The sequence below is a fragment of the Chlorocebus sabaeus genome, chromosome 19 (genome assembly GCF_047675955.1).
Source record: "Chlorocebus sabaeus isolate Y175 chromosome 19, mChlSab1.0.hap1, whole genome shotgun sequence".
Taxonomy (NCBI): domain Eukaryota; kingdom Metazoa; phylum Chordata; class Mammalia; order Primates; family Cercopithecidae; genus Chlorocebus; species Chlorocebus sabaeus.
Genome location: NC_132922.1, coordinates 17926865 through 17944828, shown reverse-complemented (window position 1 = coordinate 17944828; position 17964 = coordinate 17926865). Strand labels below are relative to the sequence as shown.

The window sequence follows — 17964 nt, the reverse complement described above, 5'->3', positions numbered from 1 at the left end:
GTGGATATGTTTATGTGCTTCATCTGGGATAAAGGATCCCAATGCTTTCATCAGATGCTCAGAAGAATAAAAAACATGGAGAATTTCTAACTTGAATTCAACGTTCACCAGCCAAATAGAATTTCTATAAAGTGGAGTTTGTAATACATCCCTCCCAGGGCTCTTTTAAGGATACTGCAAGGGGAATGTGAGTGAGAATGTTTTTGTGGGCTGGAGAATGTCACAGAGATATCATGAGAATGCTGGCTGAATTCATGGGACTCAGGTCCTGAGGTTGACAAAGAAAAAGTACCCTTGTCACAGCTACTTCTCTGGATTTCTGAAAAGGTGCTGGGATGTGAGACGTGTAGCTGAAGGAGTGTTGTGGGCCAGCTGGAATGGGGGGTGTGGCTGGCTGCACAGGAAGGTTTCTTTGGGAAGGCACCAACCTGGGAAGGCACCAGGAAGGCTAGACAAGAGGATCGGCGGCTTCATCTGGGGTGAAGGGGGCCCTGGGTGGGTAGATCAGTGACAGGCCACTGGACAGCCGAATAGGGGAGCGAGATTCCCTCAGATCCAATGTCAGCAAGCCTTCTGGGTGCTGAGCCTCCTCTCCTGGGTTCCTTTTATTTTATTGATACATAATAAATGTACATATTTTGGGAGTCCATGTGGTATTTTGATATATTCAAAAATGTACAGTAATCAGGGATGTTCATAACCTTAAACATGTATCGTTTCTTTATGCAGGGAACATTTGAATTATCCTCTACTAGCTATTTTGAGATATACAATAAGTTATTGTTTACTGTAGTCATTCTACTGATTTAATGAACACTGGGTCTTACTTCTTCTGCCTACTCATATTTTTGTACCCATTAGTTACATCTCTTTCCCCCAATCCCTATTACCTTTCCTGCTTCTGGTAACCACCAAATCCGCTGTCTATCTTCATGAGATTTACTTTCTTAGCTCCCATATATGAGTGAGAACACGGTATATTTGTGTTTCTGTGCCTGGCTTATTAATGACCTCCAGTTCCAGTTGCGCTGCCACACATGACAAGATTTCATGCTTTTTTCTGGATGAATCATATTCTGTTGGGTATAGATACCAGGTTTTGTTTTTCCATTCATCTGCTGATGGGCACTTGGGTTAATTTCATATCTTGGCTGTTGTGAATATTGCTGCAGTAAACATGATAGTGCAGACCCTTCTTCCATATTCTGACTTCCTTTCCTTTGGCTATATACCCAGCAGTGGGATTATGGATCATACGGGTGTCCAAATTGGAAAGGAAGAAGTCATGATGTTCCTTTTGCCCACAGATGTACCGAGGCTTCACCAAGATGCCCCACGTGCAGTACATCCACACGGAAGCTTCCGAGAGTCTCTGTGGCCTTAAGCTGGAGGTCAACAAGTACCAGTACCTGCTGACAGGTAATGGCCAACTCTAGCTTCTAGGCCAGGGTTTGGCCAAGGTCCACTGTTTCTTGACTTCAGAAGAACACACAACGAGTAGCTGACTCACCAAATGTCCAGTAAATCGTAAGGAGTCTCTAATGTTGAATTCATCCTACTTATCCAGTGCTAAGAGCTTGAAGCTCCTACACTTAGGCTCAACTCTGGAATTAGCTCCGCCACTCACCTTGTGAGGCAAATCTCCTAATTTGTAGCTTCTCAACTTTACTGTAAATAAAAACGGAGTGTGTGTTCCTCTCCACCTCACACTCAACCTGTTAGGCCTGTCTTTGAAAGTTATTCATCTTTAGGCAGTCAAGGTAGTAAAGGAGAAAACAAAAACACAAATCGTTATAAAGGGAGTGAAAAGTTGGCCTCTAGTCCTAGCTCCAGTATTTAATGGGCTTGGGACCTTTAGCAAATCACTTTACCTCTCCAAGCCTCATTATCCTCATCTGGAAAAATGGCGCTACAGTCCATTTTGAAAGGTGTTGGGGAGGGTAAAATAAAATCATGGGTCTGAAAAGTACCCAGCCACAGTGCCTGGGCTAAATGGGAACATAGTAGGTGTGAATTTTTTCTGGGCTGGGCTCTGGACAAAACAACCCTCTCCTTGTTTTCTTTCCTCCTGTAGGTCGCGTCTACGATGGCAAGATGTACACAGGGCTGTGCAACTTTGTGGAGAGGTGGGACCAGCTCACCCTCTCCCAGCGCAAGGGGCTGAACTATCGGTATCACCTGGGTTGTAACTGCAAGGTAAGCCCTGGGGTCACTGGGGGAAGGAGGGGAGGTGCTGACTTGCAGCCCTAGAAACATCAGCTCCCAATGCACTGGGCGCCAGGCCCTCGTGCTGGGAAGGGTGTGCATGTGTTAGGCCAGGGCAGAGGGGCAGGTCTGAGCAGACGCAGTAAGGAATGTTGCCCCAGGCGGGGCAGTGAGGAAGGCAGGGAAGGAAGAATGCCTTTCTGCTGTAATGGGCTGCCTCCATGATGACCACTGCAAGCTGCTGGGGCATGAGGGCTCTTGAGTCCCTGGCCCCGCCTGGCAGTTCAGGGCTGTAGGTACAGGATCCTGACAGTGGCAGGTTCTGCCAAGTGGTTTCAAGTGGGCTCACCCTGGTAGCTGACTCATCAGTCAGGTGGGCAAATGGGCCCAGGACTGCAGAGACCAGATGCTACAGAAAGTCTTTCTTCAACCAAGCCCATCCCCCTGACCCAAGTATAGGGCCAAGGTACAGCCTTCCTGCTGTTGCGGGAAGTTGGGCCATTCTCTCATTTCATCTTCAAAACAATCCTGTGTGGTTTTAATTACTATGATCTCCATTCTGCAGATGAGAGCTCAGAGAACTTAAGTAATTAGCCCTAGATCCCACAGTTCACTGAATCTGGTTTCCAACCTAGGGCAGCTAGACTCCAAAGTTTATACTGTAACCTTTCTAATTCCTTGATTTTCTAAAACAACTGAGATCTCCTATCTATCTGCGATGAAAAAGCCCTCTCAAATGGTCTAATTCTGCTACTTACTGGCTGTGTGACCTGCAGCAAGTTACTTAACCTCTCCGAGCCTCCTATTTCTTTATCTGTAAAAAGCGAGATAAAACTGTGATGAGAATTAAAGAGAATACTATCAAAGCGCTTATCAGAATGTCTATTTCTTTATCTGTAAAAAGCGAGATAAAACTGTGATGAGAATTAAAGAGAATACTATCAAAGCACTTATCAGAATGTCTGTGAGATAGTAGGTGCTCAACAAATGTTCGCTAGTGCTATTTATATTATTATCACTGACAGACTGACGTGGCTAGGCTTCCCCTGCAGTGGCCCCAGGGTCTGAATCCAGGCTTGGCAGCCTCAGGCCTGGGCATACCATGGCAGATTCCATCAACTGCTGCCTGTTATCTAATTGCAGATCAAGTCCTGCTACTACCTGCCTTGCTTTGTTACTTCCAAGAACGAGTGTCTCTGGACCGACATGCTCTCCAATTTCGGCTACCCTGGCTACCAGTCCAAACACTATGCCTGCATCCGGCAGAAGGGCGGCTACTGCAGCTGGTACCGAGGATGGGCCCCCCCGGACAAAAGCATCATCAATGCCACAGACCCCTGAACGCCAGACCCTGCCCCACCTCACTTCCCTCCCTTCCCGCTGAGCTTCCCTCGGACACTAACTCTTCCCAGATGATGACAATGAAATTAGTGCCTGTTTTCTTGCAAATTTAGCACTTGGAACACTTAAAGAAAGGTCTATGCTATCATATGGGGTTTACTGGGGACTATCCTCCTGGCCCCACCCTCCCCCTTCTTTTTGGTTTTGACATCACTCATTTCCACCTGGGAATTTCTGGTGCCATGCCGGAAAGAATGAGGAACCTGTATTCCTCTTCTTCGTGATAATATAATCTCTATTTTTTTAGGAAAACAAAAATGAAAAACTACTCCAGTTGGGGATTATAATTCCCACCCCTCTTGCTTCTTCCCCACCTCACCATCTCCCAGACCCTCTTCCCTTTGTCCTTCTCCTCCAATACATAAAGGACACAGACAAGGAAGTGGCTGAAAGGCCAAGCGTTTCAGGATCAGTCAAAGGCAGCAAGCAGATAGACTCGAGGTGTGTGAAAGATCTTACACACCAGGAGCTGCCACTGCATGTCCCAACCAGACTGTCTGTCTGTGTCTGCATGTAAGAGTGAGGGAGGGAAGGAAGGAACTACAAGAGAGTCGGAGATGACGCAGCACACACGCAGTTCCCCAGCCCAGTGATGCTTGCATTGACCAGATGTTCCTGAGTCTGGAGCAAGCACCCAGGCCAGAATAACAGAGCTTTCTTAGTTGGTGAAGACTTAAACATCTGCCTGAGGTCAGGAGGCAATTTGCCTGCCTTGTACAAAAGCTCAGGTGAAAGACTGAGATGAATGTCTTTCCTCTCCCTGCCTCCCACCAGATTTCCTCCTGGAAAACTCTTTGGTAGATTTGGCCGGGAGCTTGCTTTTATGTAAATTGGTGAAATACACACATCTTACACTATCCACAGATATAGCCAAGTAGATTTGGGTAGAGGATACTATTTCCAGAATAGTGTTTAGCTCACCTAGGGGGATATGTTTGTATACACATTTGCATATACCCACATGGGGACATAAGCTAATTTTTTTTACAGGACACAGAATTCTGTTCAATGCTGTTAAATACGCCAATAGTTTAATCTGTTCTATTTTGTTGTCGTTGCTTGTTTGAAGAAAATCATGACATTCCAAGTTGACATTTTTTTTTTTTTCATTTTAATTAAAATTTGAAATTCTGAACACCGTCAGCACCCTCTCTTCCCTATCACAGGTCATCTGACCCCTGTCCGTCTCCTTTTCTCTGCTTCATGTTTGGGGGCCTTCCTTTTAACTGCCTTCCTGGCTTGGCTCAGATGGCAGATGAGAGTGTAGTCAAGGGCCTGGGCACAGGAGGGAGAGCTGCAGCGTCCTGCCTCGGCTGGAGGGACACCTCTCCTGGGTGTGGAGACAGCTTGGTCCCCTTTCCCTAGCTCCCCGGTGGGTGAATGCCACCTCCTGAGATCCTCACCTCTTGGAATTAAAATTGTTGGTCACTGGGGAAAGCCTGAGTTTGCAACCAGTTGTAGGGTTTCTGTTGTGTTTTTTTTTTTTTTTTTAAATAAAACTATAATATAAATTCTCCTATTAAATAAAATTATTTTAAGTTTAGTGTCAAAAGTGAGATGCTGAGACTAGGTGATAATGTATATTTTACGGGGGGTGGGGTGGTAGGATGGTGACATTGAACATGATTGCTCTCTGTCTCTTTTTTCAGCTTATGGGTATTTATCTTCTATTAGTATTTGTATCTTCAGTTCCTTCCACTTTAGGAAACAGAGCTGCCAATTGAAACAGGAGAAGAAGAAGAAAAAAAAAAAAAGCAGCAGACAACACATTGTAGTGTCTTGCACACACACAAGTGCCCAGGCAAGGTGCTTGGCAGAACCCCAGAGCAGGAAGACAGTACAGGCATCGGGTTTCCTTGGGATCAGTTTCATTACCATGTACCTTTCCCTCTGCGGTCATGTCATTTGGCAGGGGGAGAATGGGAGGCTTGGCCTTCTCTGTGAGGCAGAGGCAGTGTGAGCAGAAGAAGCTGAGGCCGGCAGGTCAGCGGTTTTGAAGGGATGAGCCCAGACTTGATGTTTTGGGATTGTCCTTATCTTCACCTCAAGGTCTCGCATGGTGGGGCCCCTGACCGACCTACACAAGCTCCCTCCCACGAGGGGACATCAGTGTCTTCTCTGTGGGGCATCTGGCCATTCACACTCCCTGGGGTGGTCAGCCCCTCTCACACAAGGAGGAACTTGGGTGAAGGCTGAGCGTGAGGCACCTGACATTTCCCTGCAGAGTCGATAAATTAGCAGAACCACAGCTCCATCTGTTAGGCTTTGGTGAGGAGGCCCTGGGCAAAGAAGGGTCTTTTGCAAAGCGATGTCAGAGGGCGGTTTTGAGCTTTCTATAAGCTATAGCTTTTTTATTTCACCCGTTCACTTACTGTATAATTTAAAGTCATTTATGTAGCTGAGACACTTCTGTACTTCAATCATATCGTGAACATTTTATTTTGCTAAATCTTGTGTCATGTGTAGGCTGTAATATGTGTACATTGTGTTTAAGAGAAAAAAAAAAAATGAAACCCACATGCCGCCATTTTCCTGAATCAAATTCTACAGTGGAATGGAGAGGAAAATACTTCTAGGCAAGCAGCTAGACTGGTGAATTGGGGGAACTAGAAGGAACTAGTAACTGAGACTCCTCCAGCCTCCTCCCTATTGGAATCCCAGTTGTTCCTGGAGTAGGAAAAAAGTTTAAAGTACATTCATGTTCTTGTTCTGTGTCACCCGGCCCTGGGCAGTCTACCATTTACTTCACCCCAAGTCCTGTTGCCCATCCAGTTGGGAAGCCATGATTTTCCTAAGAATCCAGGGCCATAGGAGATACAATTCCAAGTTCTCACTGCCTCCTTTGGGCATCTCTTCTGCCTGCCAATCAAGGAAGCTCCACGCCCAGGCTCTCAGCTCTCAGGCCAGTGCTCTGCTCTGTCCAGGGTAGGTAATACCGAGAGACTCCTGTCTTTTACCCTCCCCTAGTTCCAGACCAGCCTCATGGTGGCAACATGGTTCTTGAACAATTAAAGAAACAAGACTTTTTGTAATAGCCCTGTCTAGGGGAAACTGTGGCCTGCAGGAGACACTACCCTTCCGTGCCCCAGACCTCTGTCTTGCACGTGACAGCTGACAGTCTGGACTACCCCAAGATGGCTTCTGGCTACCTAAGGTAAACATGTCACTAGAGTATTTTTATCAGAGAGAAACATTATAAAAATCTGATGGCAAAAGCAAAACGAAATGGAGGAAAGTAGGGGAGGTGGATGTGATAACAATTTCCAAATTGACTCTTTGGCGGCAAGAGGAAGGGAAGAACTTGGAAAATAGGTTTTGCTTTGGGGGTAGGGGCTTCTTAGATTCTCCCAGCACCCGCCTTTCCCTTTAGCCAGTCTGCTGTCCTGAAACCCAGAAGTGATGGAGAGAAACCAACCAGAGATCTCGAACCCTGTCTAGAAGGAATGTATTTGTTGCTAAATTTTGTAGCACTGTTTACAGTTTTCCTCCATGTTATTTATGAATTTTATATTCCGTGAATGTATATTGTCTTGTAATGTTGCATAATGTTCACTTTTTATAGTGTGTCCTTTATTCTAAACAGTAAAGTGGTTTTATTTCTATCACACATCTGCTGTCTCTTGCCTTGTTGTGTTCTGACCGCCACGGGGAGTTATGTACATGCCAGCAGGCCTTGGAAGTCTGTCCCCAGCTCCAGACCTGGACACGTCCCTCCCTCCATGCACTGCTATGGCCTGGCCCCACCCCGCTCCAGTCCTTTTCCCTTGCAGAAGGAATCTCAGGAGAGGTGCCCTGCCTTGACTTTGCTCCCTGATTCTATTTCTCGAGTCCTCCCTAGTTCTGCTGAATCTGGATCTATTAATACACCTGTACCTAATCACCTATTGGTGGTACAAGTACCCCCAGACTGGAGTCCTCACTCAGCCCTCCTTGTTTTCTTCCTAAGAATCCCAACCTGGTGGAGGTGGGGAGGGGTGGCCTGCAAACTGCAGTCCTTGATGTCAATTGCCTGCTTGAAATTCCAAGTATGGCTTGGCCTAGTTGGGAACACCAGGAACTCATGAGGTCTCACGACAGCTGGCGACCTTTTCCCAGAGCTTATAACAACCTCCTTTCAGAGTTTACAGCAGGGCCTGTCACTGTCAATGGGCTGGGCTGGCTGCAGACCCCTCGCCCGACTTTCAAACCGCCACTGACAATGTTCCAGGTTTTCACCCTTGTTTTAAAGCTACTCCTACCATATGCCAGGTACAGCACTTTATATACAGGATCTCATGAAATCCCGACTACTCGATGAGGTTGCTCCACAATCAACCATGGTTTTTACCTGAAGAAGTTGGGGCTCACAGAGATAAAGTCATTTTCCTGAGACCTAACGTGTAGACAGAACTGGGATTCAAATTCAGGCTGGTTTGATAATGACCTCTGAATCTTCCCCACTGTAAGGATGCATACAATAAGGAAAATCCAGGGTTTCAGCATATGCTGGGTTTCACATGTGCCCTTCTTATCTCAGCCAGCATGTTCTGGATCCTGTGACTCTTGCCCAATCAGATATAGGGGAAAGATCATCAACAGAAAATTCTGCTCGGTTAGAGTGATTCCTCCTGCAACCTGCAGTCCTAACCATCAATGTCTTCAAACAGGACTGTCTAGCCAGCAGCCTGAGCTTGGACTCTACAAACAGCCACAGTAAGTCCCCAGCTGGGACTATGGGATACCCTATTCATTATTCTGTTCCCAAAGACTCATTCCTTGCAAGGCCAAGCGCAGGGTCACAGCCTTGAATTCCTTTGACCAGTTTAAGAAGACCACCAACTATGCAAGCAGACATGTCGCAGGCTCTTTCCTGCTGCTCAGACCTCCTCCCCACAACACTTTCTGGCTTCAGGTGGAGAACCCTTCACCTCATTCAAAAAGACATTCACCTCTTCCACCCAGGTATCCTCCAAATGGGAGGCTGTACCACATACTCTAAGCTAAGCCCTAAATACTTCCCAGAGGAGATCTCAGGTGCATTCAGAAATTGGAAAGTGAAGAGGACATGTAAGGACACTGCCCTTCAACCACCAATGCAAATCAAATATTAATATTGCTGCTTTTTATTAAAATATGAGTTGAAATCAGGTTCCACAAAAGGCTCAAGTAAAACAACATCTCACCTTGAAAACACCTTTTACCTTTATAATCAGCCTCTGGCTCCAACACGCCCCCAGAACTTGTCCCCTGATTTGCGGAAAATCTCCAAGGTCCAAGGAATGTGGTACACCTTTGTCATTTGCCCTACTGCCCGAATTTCACCTGGAGAGATGATTTCCCTTAGGAAATCCAGGCACTCCCACAGGACACTGTGACTCCGCCTTAGAGTCTGCGTGGTCAGTGTACAACCCCTAGAGTCCACTTCCTTCATCCAAAGGGACTGAGGACAAGATATCTGTATTCACTCCACATCACGCAAAGAAATAGAGTAAAAAAGGGCACTCACCATTGGCTTATGGTTGGGGAAAAATGTTTGCTCCACAAGCGGGAACTTCTCAGGACCCAGGGAATGGAAGATCTTAATGAGTTGAGAGAACTAGGATAGAAGAGGAAAGAACATTGATCAACCATTGTTACCCAGTAGGGCAAAACCTCCCACTTGATCTGAGGCCTCAAGCACCGACTGTTCTGAGTTGAGCTTCAGTAGGTGCTCCCTGCCTATAGGATAAAGACCAGATTCCTTGGCTGGACATTCATCCTCTCCATCATCCAGCCATGTTAACCCCCATTTCTGCCCAAGACCTAGTAAGTAGGCAGCACACTGGGTTCAGTTCAACCATATTTAATGAGCACTTATTATAGCCTCAGCATTTCACACAAGGTCCTTCTCCACCTGCTGATGTTCATGCCCTGCTCCTTGCTTGCAATGTCTTCTTTCTAGAGAGGCAGCTTTGCATGGTAACTGATGGTGTTAGATGTGGATCCAGCCTCCCTGGGTTCTAATTCTTGCTTTGCCACTTACTAGCTGTATAACCTGGGAAGTCAATTCAGGTTTCTGAGCTTTGGTTTCTTCACTTGTAAACTGGAGATCCAACCTCATGGGATTGTTGTAAGGATACAGTGTGCCACAGGCAGTGCTTTGTTCACAGCAATGTTAAAATGCTAGGTGTTATTATTAATAAATAAATATTTTCTCTGCTGTTGCAACCCCTCTCATTTCCAACAGTTCAAGCCACATCCCTTCCCACTGCTCTCCTCCTGCTTTAACACTTGCTTGTTTTGCCAGATATTAGCTATTGTCTCCAGAGCTCAAAGGTGAGCTCTATCACTATGCTTTACTATCGGAGCAACAAGCTGAACATGGAGGGGAAGGGCTGAAGGAAGACAGGCTGCAGGTGCATGGCTGTGATACTAATGTCTTGCTGGAGGGAAGCATAGGGGGTGATGGGACCTGGAAGGGGGAGAGAGTAGGGAGTCAGGATGATTCCCTGGAGCAGACAACATAAGAGAAGGAGAAAGGGCCCTCCAGCTGTGCATTGAGACTATTGTGTGCTGGAGACCCTCTGCAGCTGCCATGCTGTGGTGTCAGTTGCAGGTGATGATGAGAGAGACGAGGTCAAAGCATGATCCATCACGGACCACCAGCCTTAAAAGGCCTGACCAGAAAGCTTAGAATTCACCCAGAAGGTGAAGGAGAGCTGCTGGTGGATATACGCAGAGAAGGGCAAATCAGATTCTGAACAAGGTAAAGGAATCAACTGGAATTTGTGGTCCCATGTGGATGCCCAGTGGTTAAAGGAGTGGCCAAGCTGACTTGGAAGCCACTCAATACTAAGAGCCTGGACACTGAAAACAGAGTAACTAGGAACTTTCTGCATCCGCCCAGGATTGGTTTGCAAACCCTTGGGGGGTGGCCTTCAGATGCAGCACAACAGGGGGTCAACTTGGAAGGTTTAGGAGAACTCAGAAATATGGAAAATGATACGTGTGTGTGGGGTCCCCCATTTTGCAGACAAGGAAATTGGAGTCCAGAAAGGGAGAGTGATTCCACAGGTAAGCACATGAGTTTTGAAGAGGCCTAGCTCTACCACTTACTACTAGCTATGTGAGCCTCAGTTTCCTCATCTGTAAGATAGAGATATTAGCACTCCTACTCATAAGGGTGCTGAGAATTAAACACAATATGCATGTTAAGGGCTCAGGATAGTTAACAGTTAGTTCTGATGAATGGTGGTTGCTACTATCGTGGTAACTGCAGAAAAAGGTGGGGAAGGACTAACACTATCTAGGACCCTTTCCTAACAGTGGCACTTGAAAATCTTGGATGCCACTGGCCAAAAAGCCCAGTTAGGGCAGAATGAGAAAGAGACCAGGGCCATGACGATAGTGGTAAAGTCTACCCATACCTACTAAATTAATGCATGTAGCCATTCAGTAAGTACTGAGTGTCCCAACTCTACATGGAACTTGTTTCAAGTACCGAAGGCAGTGATAATTTTTACCATTTATTGAGTGTGTACTTTGTGCCAGCCACATTCTAAGCACTTTCATCTATTAAATCATAACCCTGCCAGGAAGGCTCTATTACTATCACCACTTTCTAAATAAGGAAGCTAAGTTCAGAGAGGTTAAGGGGGTTGCTCAAGGTAGCACAGCTCATAAGTGGAGAAGCCTGGACCTAGGAATCTGGCTTCAGAGCTCACACTCTCAACCACCACCCTACACCACTGGGTGGTCACACAGAGAGATAGCAAAACACCCCAGACCAGACAGCTATAAGCTTCACAGAGCACAATCTACATACCCCCCAGCTTCCACATTACCCATCCTCTTTCCATCCTTGATCTTCCCCCTTGTCACTGATCACAGGACATATTGCATATGTATTAAAGCACCACACATGCCCCTGCTCACTAGAATGTAAGATCTACGCGGCAGGGATTTTGGTCTGAGTTGTTCACTGCTATGTTTCTAGGACTTAGGACAGTACCAGAAACACAGTAAGTGCCCAAGAAGTATTTGCTGTGTGAATGAATAACTTCTAATCATAGAGACAGATAATGCACAAACGAATGGATGAATTTATCATTCTAGGTGGAGATAAGTATCGAGGAAAAAAATAAAGCAGGGTAAGGGATTTGAGAGTACTTGAGCAAGTGGAGGAGTGGTATTTTTTCTTTTTTTTTTTTTTTTTTTTTTTGAGACAGAGTCTCGCTCTGTCTCCAGGCTGGAGTGCAGTGGCTGATCCGGGCTCTTTGCAACCTTCACCTCCCAAGTTCAAGTGATTCTCCTGCCTCAGCCTCCAGTAGCTGGGAGTACAGGCATGTGCCACCACGCCCAGCTGATTTTTATGTTTTTAGTAGAGATGGTGTTTCATCATGTTGGCCAGCATGGTCTTGATCTCTTGACTTTGTGATCCACCTGCCTCGGCCTCCCAAAGTGCTGGGATTACACACGTGAGCTACCATGCTAGGCCGAGGAGTAGTATTTTAAGAGGTCTTTCTTATAGGTAACATTTGGATGGAAACTCAAATAAATGGAATGAATGACTGAAACTAAGGAATAAAAGAAGATAAATTAAATGTTGGGTGTTGGGGAGAGATGGCTCAAGTTTTGGCCTCACCACTCACTGAGCAAGCTCCTTAACTGGCCTGAAGCTGAGCTTCTGTCTCTGTAAAACGAAGGGGTGACACTCACTTCACATGAGAATGACCGTATGAGTGCTAGGTAGCATAGTTTTCTGGGACATAGTAAGTGCTCAATAAATGGGGTCTGCTGTTAACAACAATAATGATAGAATGTCCATAAAACAATATGGCACATCTTTATGACTAATGTTATAACGTAACACCATATCATAATATGTTGCTATATAATAATATCTTTTGTTATATATTATTATTAATAGTATATATTGTATCACTGTATTATATATTATATATTACAAAGATCAATTATTATTACATATATGTAAATAATATATCATATGTTACCTGTAACATGTATAATATATAATATGTATATATTAATATATATGTATGTATATATTAATATATATGTATGTATTTATTAAAAGTTTTTTTTTGAGATGGAGTTTCGCTGTTGTTGTCCAGGCTGGAATGCAACGGCACAATCTCGGCTCACTACAACCTCCGCCTCCCGGGTTCAAGGGATTCTCCTGCCTCAGCCTCCCGAGTAGCTGGGATTACAGGCAGGCACCACCATGCGTGGCTAATTTTGTATTTTTAGCAGAGATGGGGTTTCTCCATGTCGGTCAGGCTGGTCTCCAACTACCAACCTCAGGTGATCCGCCTGCCTTGGCCTCCCAGTGTGCTGGGATTACAGGCATGAGCCACCGTGCCCGGTGTATAAATATTTATCATAATAATATATAAAATATAACATTAATATCATTGTTAGGCAACAATTCCAACAAGAGCCCTAGGATCCAAGTTCAGTTCAGTTGCTTAAATAAGAATTTTTACTACTGAGGCCTCCATGCTAGGGAGTGGGCTTGTCGCAGAGTGGGAGGCTACCCACTGCCTCCCAGATCCCTCCAGGTCAGCCTGCCCTGTCACCTACCACCCAGGGCTTGCTGCAGAAGTTGTAGACGGAGTAGAGAGAGTTGACAGCAGGCAGCCCTCCATACTGCAGGCCGATGACCAGGCTGCGGTAATCTTCCCCCAGGGCCATGCTATAGGCGTGCTGGCGGACCAGGATGAAGTCTGGCTTGAAGGATCTGCTGAGAGAGCCAAGAGCAGTGTTACCACACTGGGGCATTGATGAAACACCAGGGCGTCCGGCTACAGTTTGCTGGGGATGATAGCACTGACTGCAGGCCGGCAGCTTAGTTCAGAACAGGGAGAGGGTAGGGGATGAGGGCGGTTAGGTGCAAAGGCACAGCTACTCCACCATCAAGTCAAAGGGCTGGAAGCACTATATACGTTCTCTCTCTCTCTCTCTCTCTTAAAGGCTCTTTCCTAAATTCCCTACATTGAACATGTATTTCACTTGCAACCAGAAAAAAATATATCAAATAACTCAGTGAATCAACTGAGATTCTGCAAGGTACCACGCACTCTACTGAATGTATGTATTATCTATGGTGAGGACAACTGCCCTAGGAGGTGAGTGTTATCATCAACTCCCATTTCACAAACGAGCACCCGGACCCTCAGGAAGACAAAGCCACTCGTTCAAAAAGATACGCTGCAGAGGGGCAGCAGGGCCGGGTCTGTGTAGCCTCACAGCTCCAGCTCTTGTTCCTGCAGATCTCAAATCAACCAACATGTCTTGTTTTTTTGGTTCAAGTAGCAACCTCTGGAAAGCAGCAAGAGTATGGGTTTGATGGCCAAGTCCATGCCAGGCTATTTGCTAGGTCTCTCTACAGACAGGATCCTGATGAGTGCTCACAAACAGACCTGGGTAAAGGTCTGGACCGTCTCCCTATTTTATAGATGGAAACACTGCAGTCCAGGGAAATTATGAACTTTTCGAATCACAACGCTCGGGAGCAGGAGAGCCGCATTTGAACTCAGGTCATCTGGCTCCAAGTCCACATGCTTTTGACTCCATCACAGGGCCCCAGGAGGATTCACACATTGTTTGATTCATACCACCAAAGATCAAACTATTTTTGGATTCCTTACTTTTAAATCACACACAAAAAATCAGTCTCACTGTAGAAATGATGCCGACATTCAAAAGGGTATGACAGTATTCGTATCACTCTGTGGTTAGGGTTAGGGTTAGAATCTTGGAATTACAGCAACAGAGTGATGGAAGAAGGAATGAAGGGAGACTGTGGGTGTGTCTCTGACAGGCAATAAGGTGCACTTACTGCTTTCTATTTTGCAGAGACGGGGTCTGGCTATGTTGCCCAGGCTGGGGCAATAGGGACCACTTATAACCATTTGCTACTTTTATCTGATTTTAAAAGTAATACACACTCCTTGTGCATAACAAAACAAAAATTCCTTGGCATATACAAAGAAGTAAACAAAGTACCCATAATTTTACAATGCAGAGGAAACTCCTAACAACTTTTATATATACCTTTTTGATCCAATGATCAATTTCAATGTATATGGCATACATTCACATTCATAATTGCTCCATACTTTCTATTAGTTGATTTTAATGTTTTCCACATAATAGTATAGTGTAAATATTTTTCTCTACTACCAAAAATATCTTCCAAAATATAATTTTTAATTTCTACACAATAGTTCACTGAATGATATATCATAATTAAGTCAACCAATCATTTACTATTATCATATAGGCTATTTCCAATATGTTACATAAAAATCAGTGCCATTATTTTAAATTATTGTCATAAGATAGATCCTAAGAAGTGGGATTAATGGATTAAAGGGTATAAGCTTTTTGTAAGATACCCCAAAAAAGTCCCCTTTTGAAGGTACATCTCACAAACTGTTTTGAGTGTCCATCTCATTACAGCCTCACCAGCACTGCAGTTTTTGAAAAATACTGTTTTTCAATTTGACAACAGAATTTCCCCTCAAAAGACACCCTGTATCCTGCTATTGTTTGAGTTTGCATTTCTCCGATTCTAGTGAAATTAAACACTTTTTATTAACCATCTGCATTTTCTTTTCTATAAAAGTCTGTTCACATCCTTTTCCATTCAAAACAAAATAGGGCCTCTTGTTTCCTACTGAGGTGAGTTCTGTGTATTAAGGATATTGCCCTTTATCCATCATGTGTGGCAATGTTTTTACTAGATGCTTACTTGTCTGTGTGTGTGTTTTTTTTAAATGGATGTGCATCTTAAAAAACAACACATAAACACATTGTCCATGACCCTGGTTCTGACAATGAGATATCCACTCCTCCCTGGCAGCGTGGGTTCCATCACAGACAGCAGTGGCAGCGAAGGATACGACATCCTTCTCCATGAGGAAATAGTGAAAGGTCTCTTGCCTCCTATTTTTTTCCCTCGTCGCTGAGAATTCATAAGAGGGACATGGGAAAAACAAAGAATACCAAACCTGGCTATCTAGAAAAGGAGGATGTCCTTCCAAGACGACCTTCCAAGAGGAGAATCCCATGACTTGTTTTGGGATGCTCGACTCTGGCTCCAGGTATTATGGTGCTCTCTCTCTCCAGGGCTTCCAAAACTCACCTCTAAATCAGAACCTTTCTGATTCCTCAAAATAAAAGTAGCAGGCAGTTCCTCATTGTCTTTACAGATTTGGAAATCTACCTCAAGGTCCCACATTCAAAGTGCTCTTGCAAAATTATACATCACTCCTCTGTTTTAAACCCTCAAAAGGCTTCTCTCTTTCTGACAAGAGATCATTAGCACCTTATCATGGCTATAAGGTCCCACATGGGTTGGCCCCTGCCTGCCACTCCATCCTCATTTTCTTCTCTTTTTAAAAAATTATTATTTTTTGAGACAGGGTCTCACACTGTTGCCCAGGCTAGAGTGCAGTGGCGTCATCACACTCACTGCAGCCTCAAACTCCTGGGCTCAAGCGATCCTCCCACGTCAGCCTCCCAAGTAGCTAGGACTACAGGTGCGCACCACCACATCCAGCTAATTTTTTTTTTTTTTTTTGTAGAGATGAGATTTTGCTGTTATGCAGACTGGTCTTGAACTTCTGAACTTAAGTGATCCTCCTGCCTTAGGTTCCCAAAGTGTTGGAATTACAGGCATGGACCACCCTGCTCAGCCTTCCATCCTCATTTTCTTTCTTTCTCCCCTCCCTCCCTGCCACGCAAGCCACACTGACCACCTTCCCTTTCTTCAATTCCCTGGATGCTCTTCTCCCACACTGTGTGTAGGTGCCGTGTCCTCAAAGCCATCGTTCTATCTACTCTATCAAAATTTGCCCCAACCCTCACTTTGCCCTATTATCTTTATTCATGGCTCTGTAACAATTTTATTTCTCCTGTTTGTTTGATTAGTTGCTTAACTGTCTAGTTCTCTTCTTTAAAGATGTCAGCTCAATGGGAACAGAGGACTTGACTGTCTTGAACAAAATAGGCCTTAAAACTGTTTTTAAATGAATGATTGCATTAATGGATGTATATATAAACACATGAATAAATGAATGAACATGATGTGAAATGGCCACTGGAAAGGTGAGGGATCACTTTCCCTGTGGTCCTAGAGAAAAAAACTAAACTGATAGACAAAGTAGCCAGGAGACAGCGAGTTGCCCCTTATAGGGCTGCCTTACAAGGTAACAAGTAACACTACGAAGAAATTCATAACCACAGGGCATTCAAGTTGGCTGCCACGACCTCTTAAGAGTATCAGATCTAACATGTGAAAAATAACCACTTCCCATGCACAATATATCAGGTCAAACCAGGCATGTGTTATAGTTTGAATTCTGCCATTCACTGCTACAGAAGGCACAGAGTCCTTCTTGAAAGTCTAGGGTATGATGGATTTACAATGACCATAGAGAAATTACTGACTTGAGCTGGACAACCTGTGGCATTCAGCTCCTCCCTCTGTACCCGGCACCCCAGGCTCTCCATGTGGCCAGGGGGTGGCCAAGTACTGCAGTCACCCCAATATTTAAGGTTGTGACCTCCAGTAGTTACCAAACCCTGACAGTGGGCCAAGCACTCTGGCAAAGGTTGGAGATCCCAAGATGACAGGGATGATTCCTGCTTTTAAGAAACTCACAACCTAACAGGAGTTGGGTGCAACGTGCCCTAAGCACTTTTTTTTTTTTTTTTTTTTTTTTGAGAGACAGAGTCTGGCTCTGTTGCCCAGGCTGGCATGCAATGGTGCGATCTTGGCTCACTGCAGTCTCTGCCTCCTGGGTTCAGGCAATTCTCCTGTCTCAACCTCTGGAGTAGCTAGGATTACAGGCACGTGCACCCGCACCCGGCTAATTTTTGTACTTTCAGGAGAGACAGGGTTTTGCCATTTTGACCAGGCTAGTTTCAAACTCCTGACCTCAGGTGATCCATCTGCCTCAGCCTCCCAAAGTGCTGGGATTACAGACGTGAGCCACTATGCCCGGCCAGCACTTGTTAAATGAACAAAGGAGGGAGTGAGTGGGTGAGTGAGCGAGTGAGTGAAATAACTGAGGCATGTACAAGGGGCAAAGGTGGCCCAAAGGATGGATTCAACTCTGTTAAGGGATGAGTATGAGCGAGTGTGTGCTGGAAGGCTTGGTCTTAAAAGCCGAGGTTTGTCAAGTGGGTTGGGCTTGGAGAGTATTTCAGGCAGGGGGAAGACACCTGCGACTGAATGAATGTGCCCTCGTGGTTGGGGGTGTAGTGGACTGTGCTGGTTTTATCTGCTCTGTACCCCTCCTTTTTCTAGAAACAGAGCCCATGGGGAAATCCTCTCTGATCAGAGAACCACAGTTTCCTGGGCTGTAACTA

The 17964-nt window shown here is 45.2% G+C and overlaps 2 protein-coding genes across 3 annotated transcripts in view; one reads left to right on the top strand and one right to left on the bottom strand.

Annotated features, from left to right (window-relative positions):
• The window catches only part of TIMP3 (TIMP metallopeptidase inhibitor 3), a 62219-nt gene extending 55006 nt beyond the window's left edge, over positions 1-7213 (top strand). Inside the window, exons 3-5 of the mRNA XM_007975578.3 lie at positions 1308-1419; positions 2075-2196; positions 3349-7213. Of these exons, the coding sequence (XP_007973769.1) occupies positions 1308-1419; positions 2075-2196; positions 3349-3546 (432 nt within the window). The 3' untranslated portion in view covers positions 3547-7213. The remainder of the gene's footprint in view (positions 1-1307; positions 1420-2074; positions 2197-3348) is intronic.
• SYN3 (synapsin III) overlaps positions 1-17964 on the bottom strand; it is a 543258-nt gene that overhangs the window by 344862 nt on the left and 180432 nt on the right. Inside the window, exons 5-6 of one of the 2 annotated variants that reach the window (XM_007975579.3) lie at positions 13168-13327; positions 9092-9181 (exon numbers count right to left, since the gene is read on the bottom strand). In XM_007975579.3, coding sequence (XP_007973770.1) covers positions 9092-9181; positions 13168-13327 — 250 coding nt within the window. The remainder of the gene's footprint in view (positions 1-9091; positions 9182-13167; positions 13328-17964) is intronic. The other variant, XM_007975580.3, reaches the window with a different exon arrangement.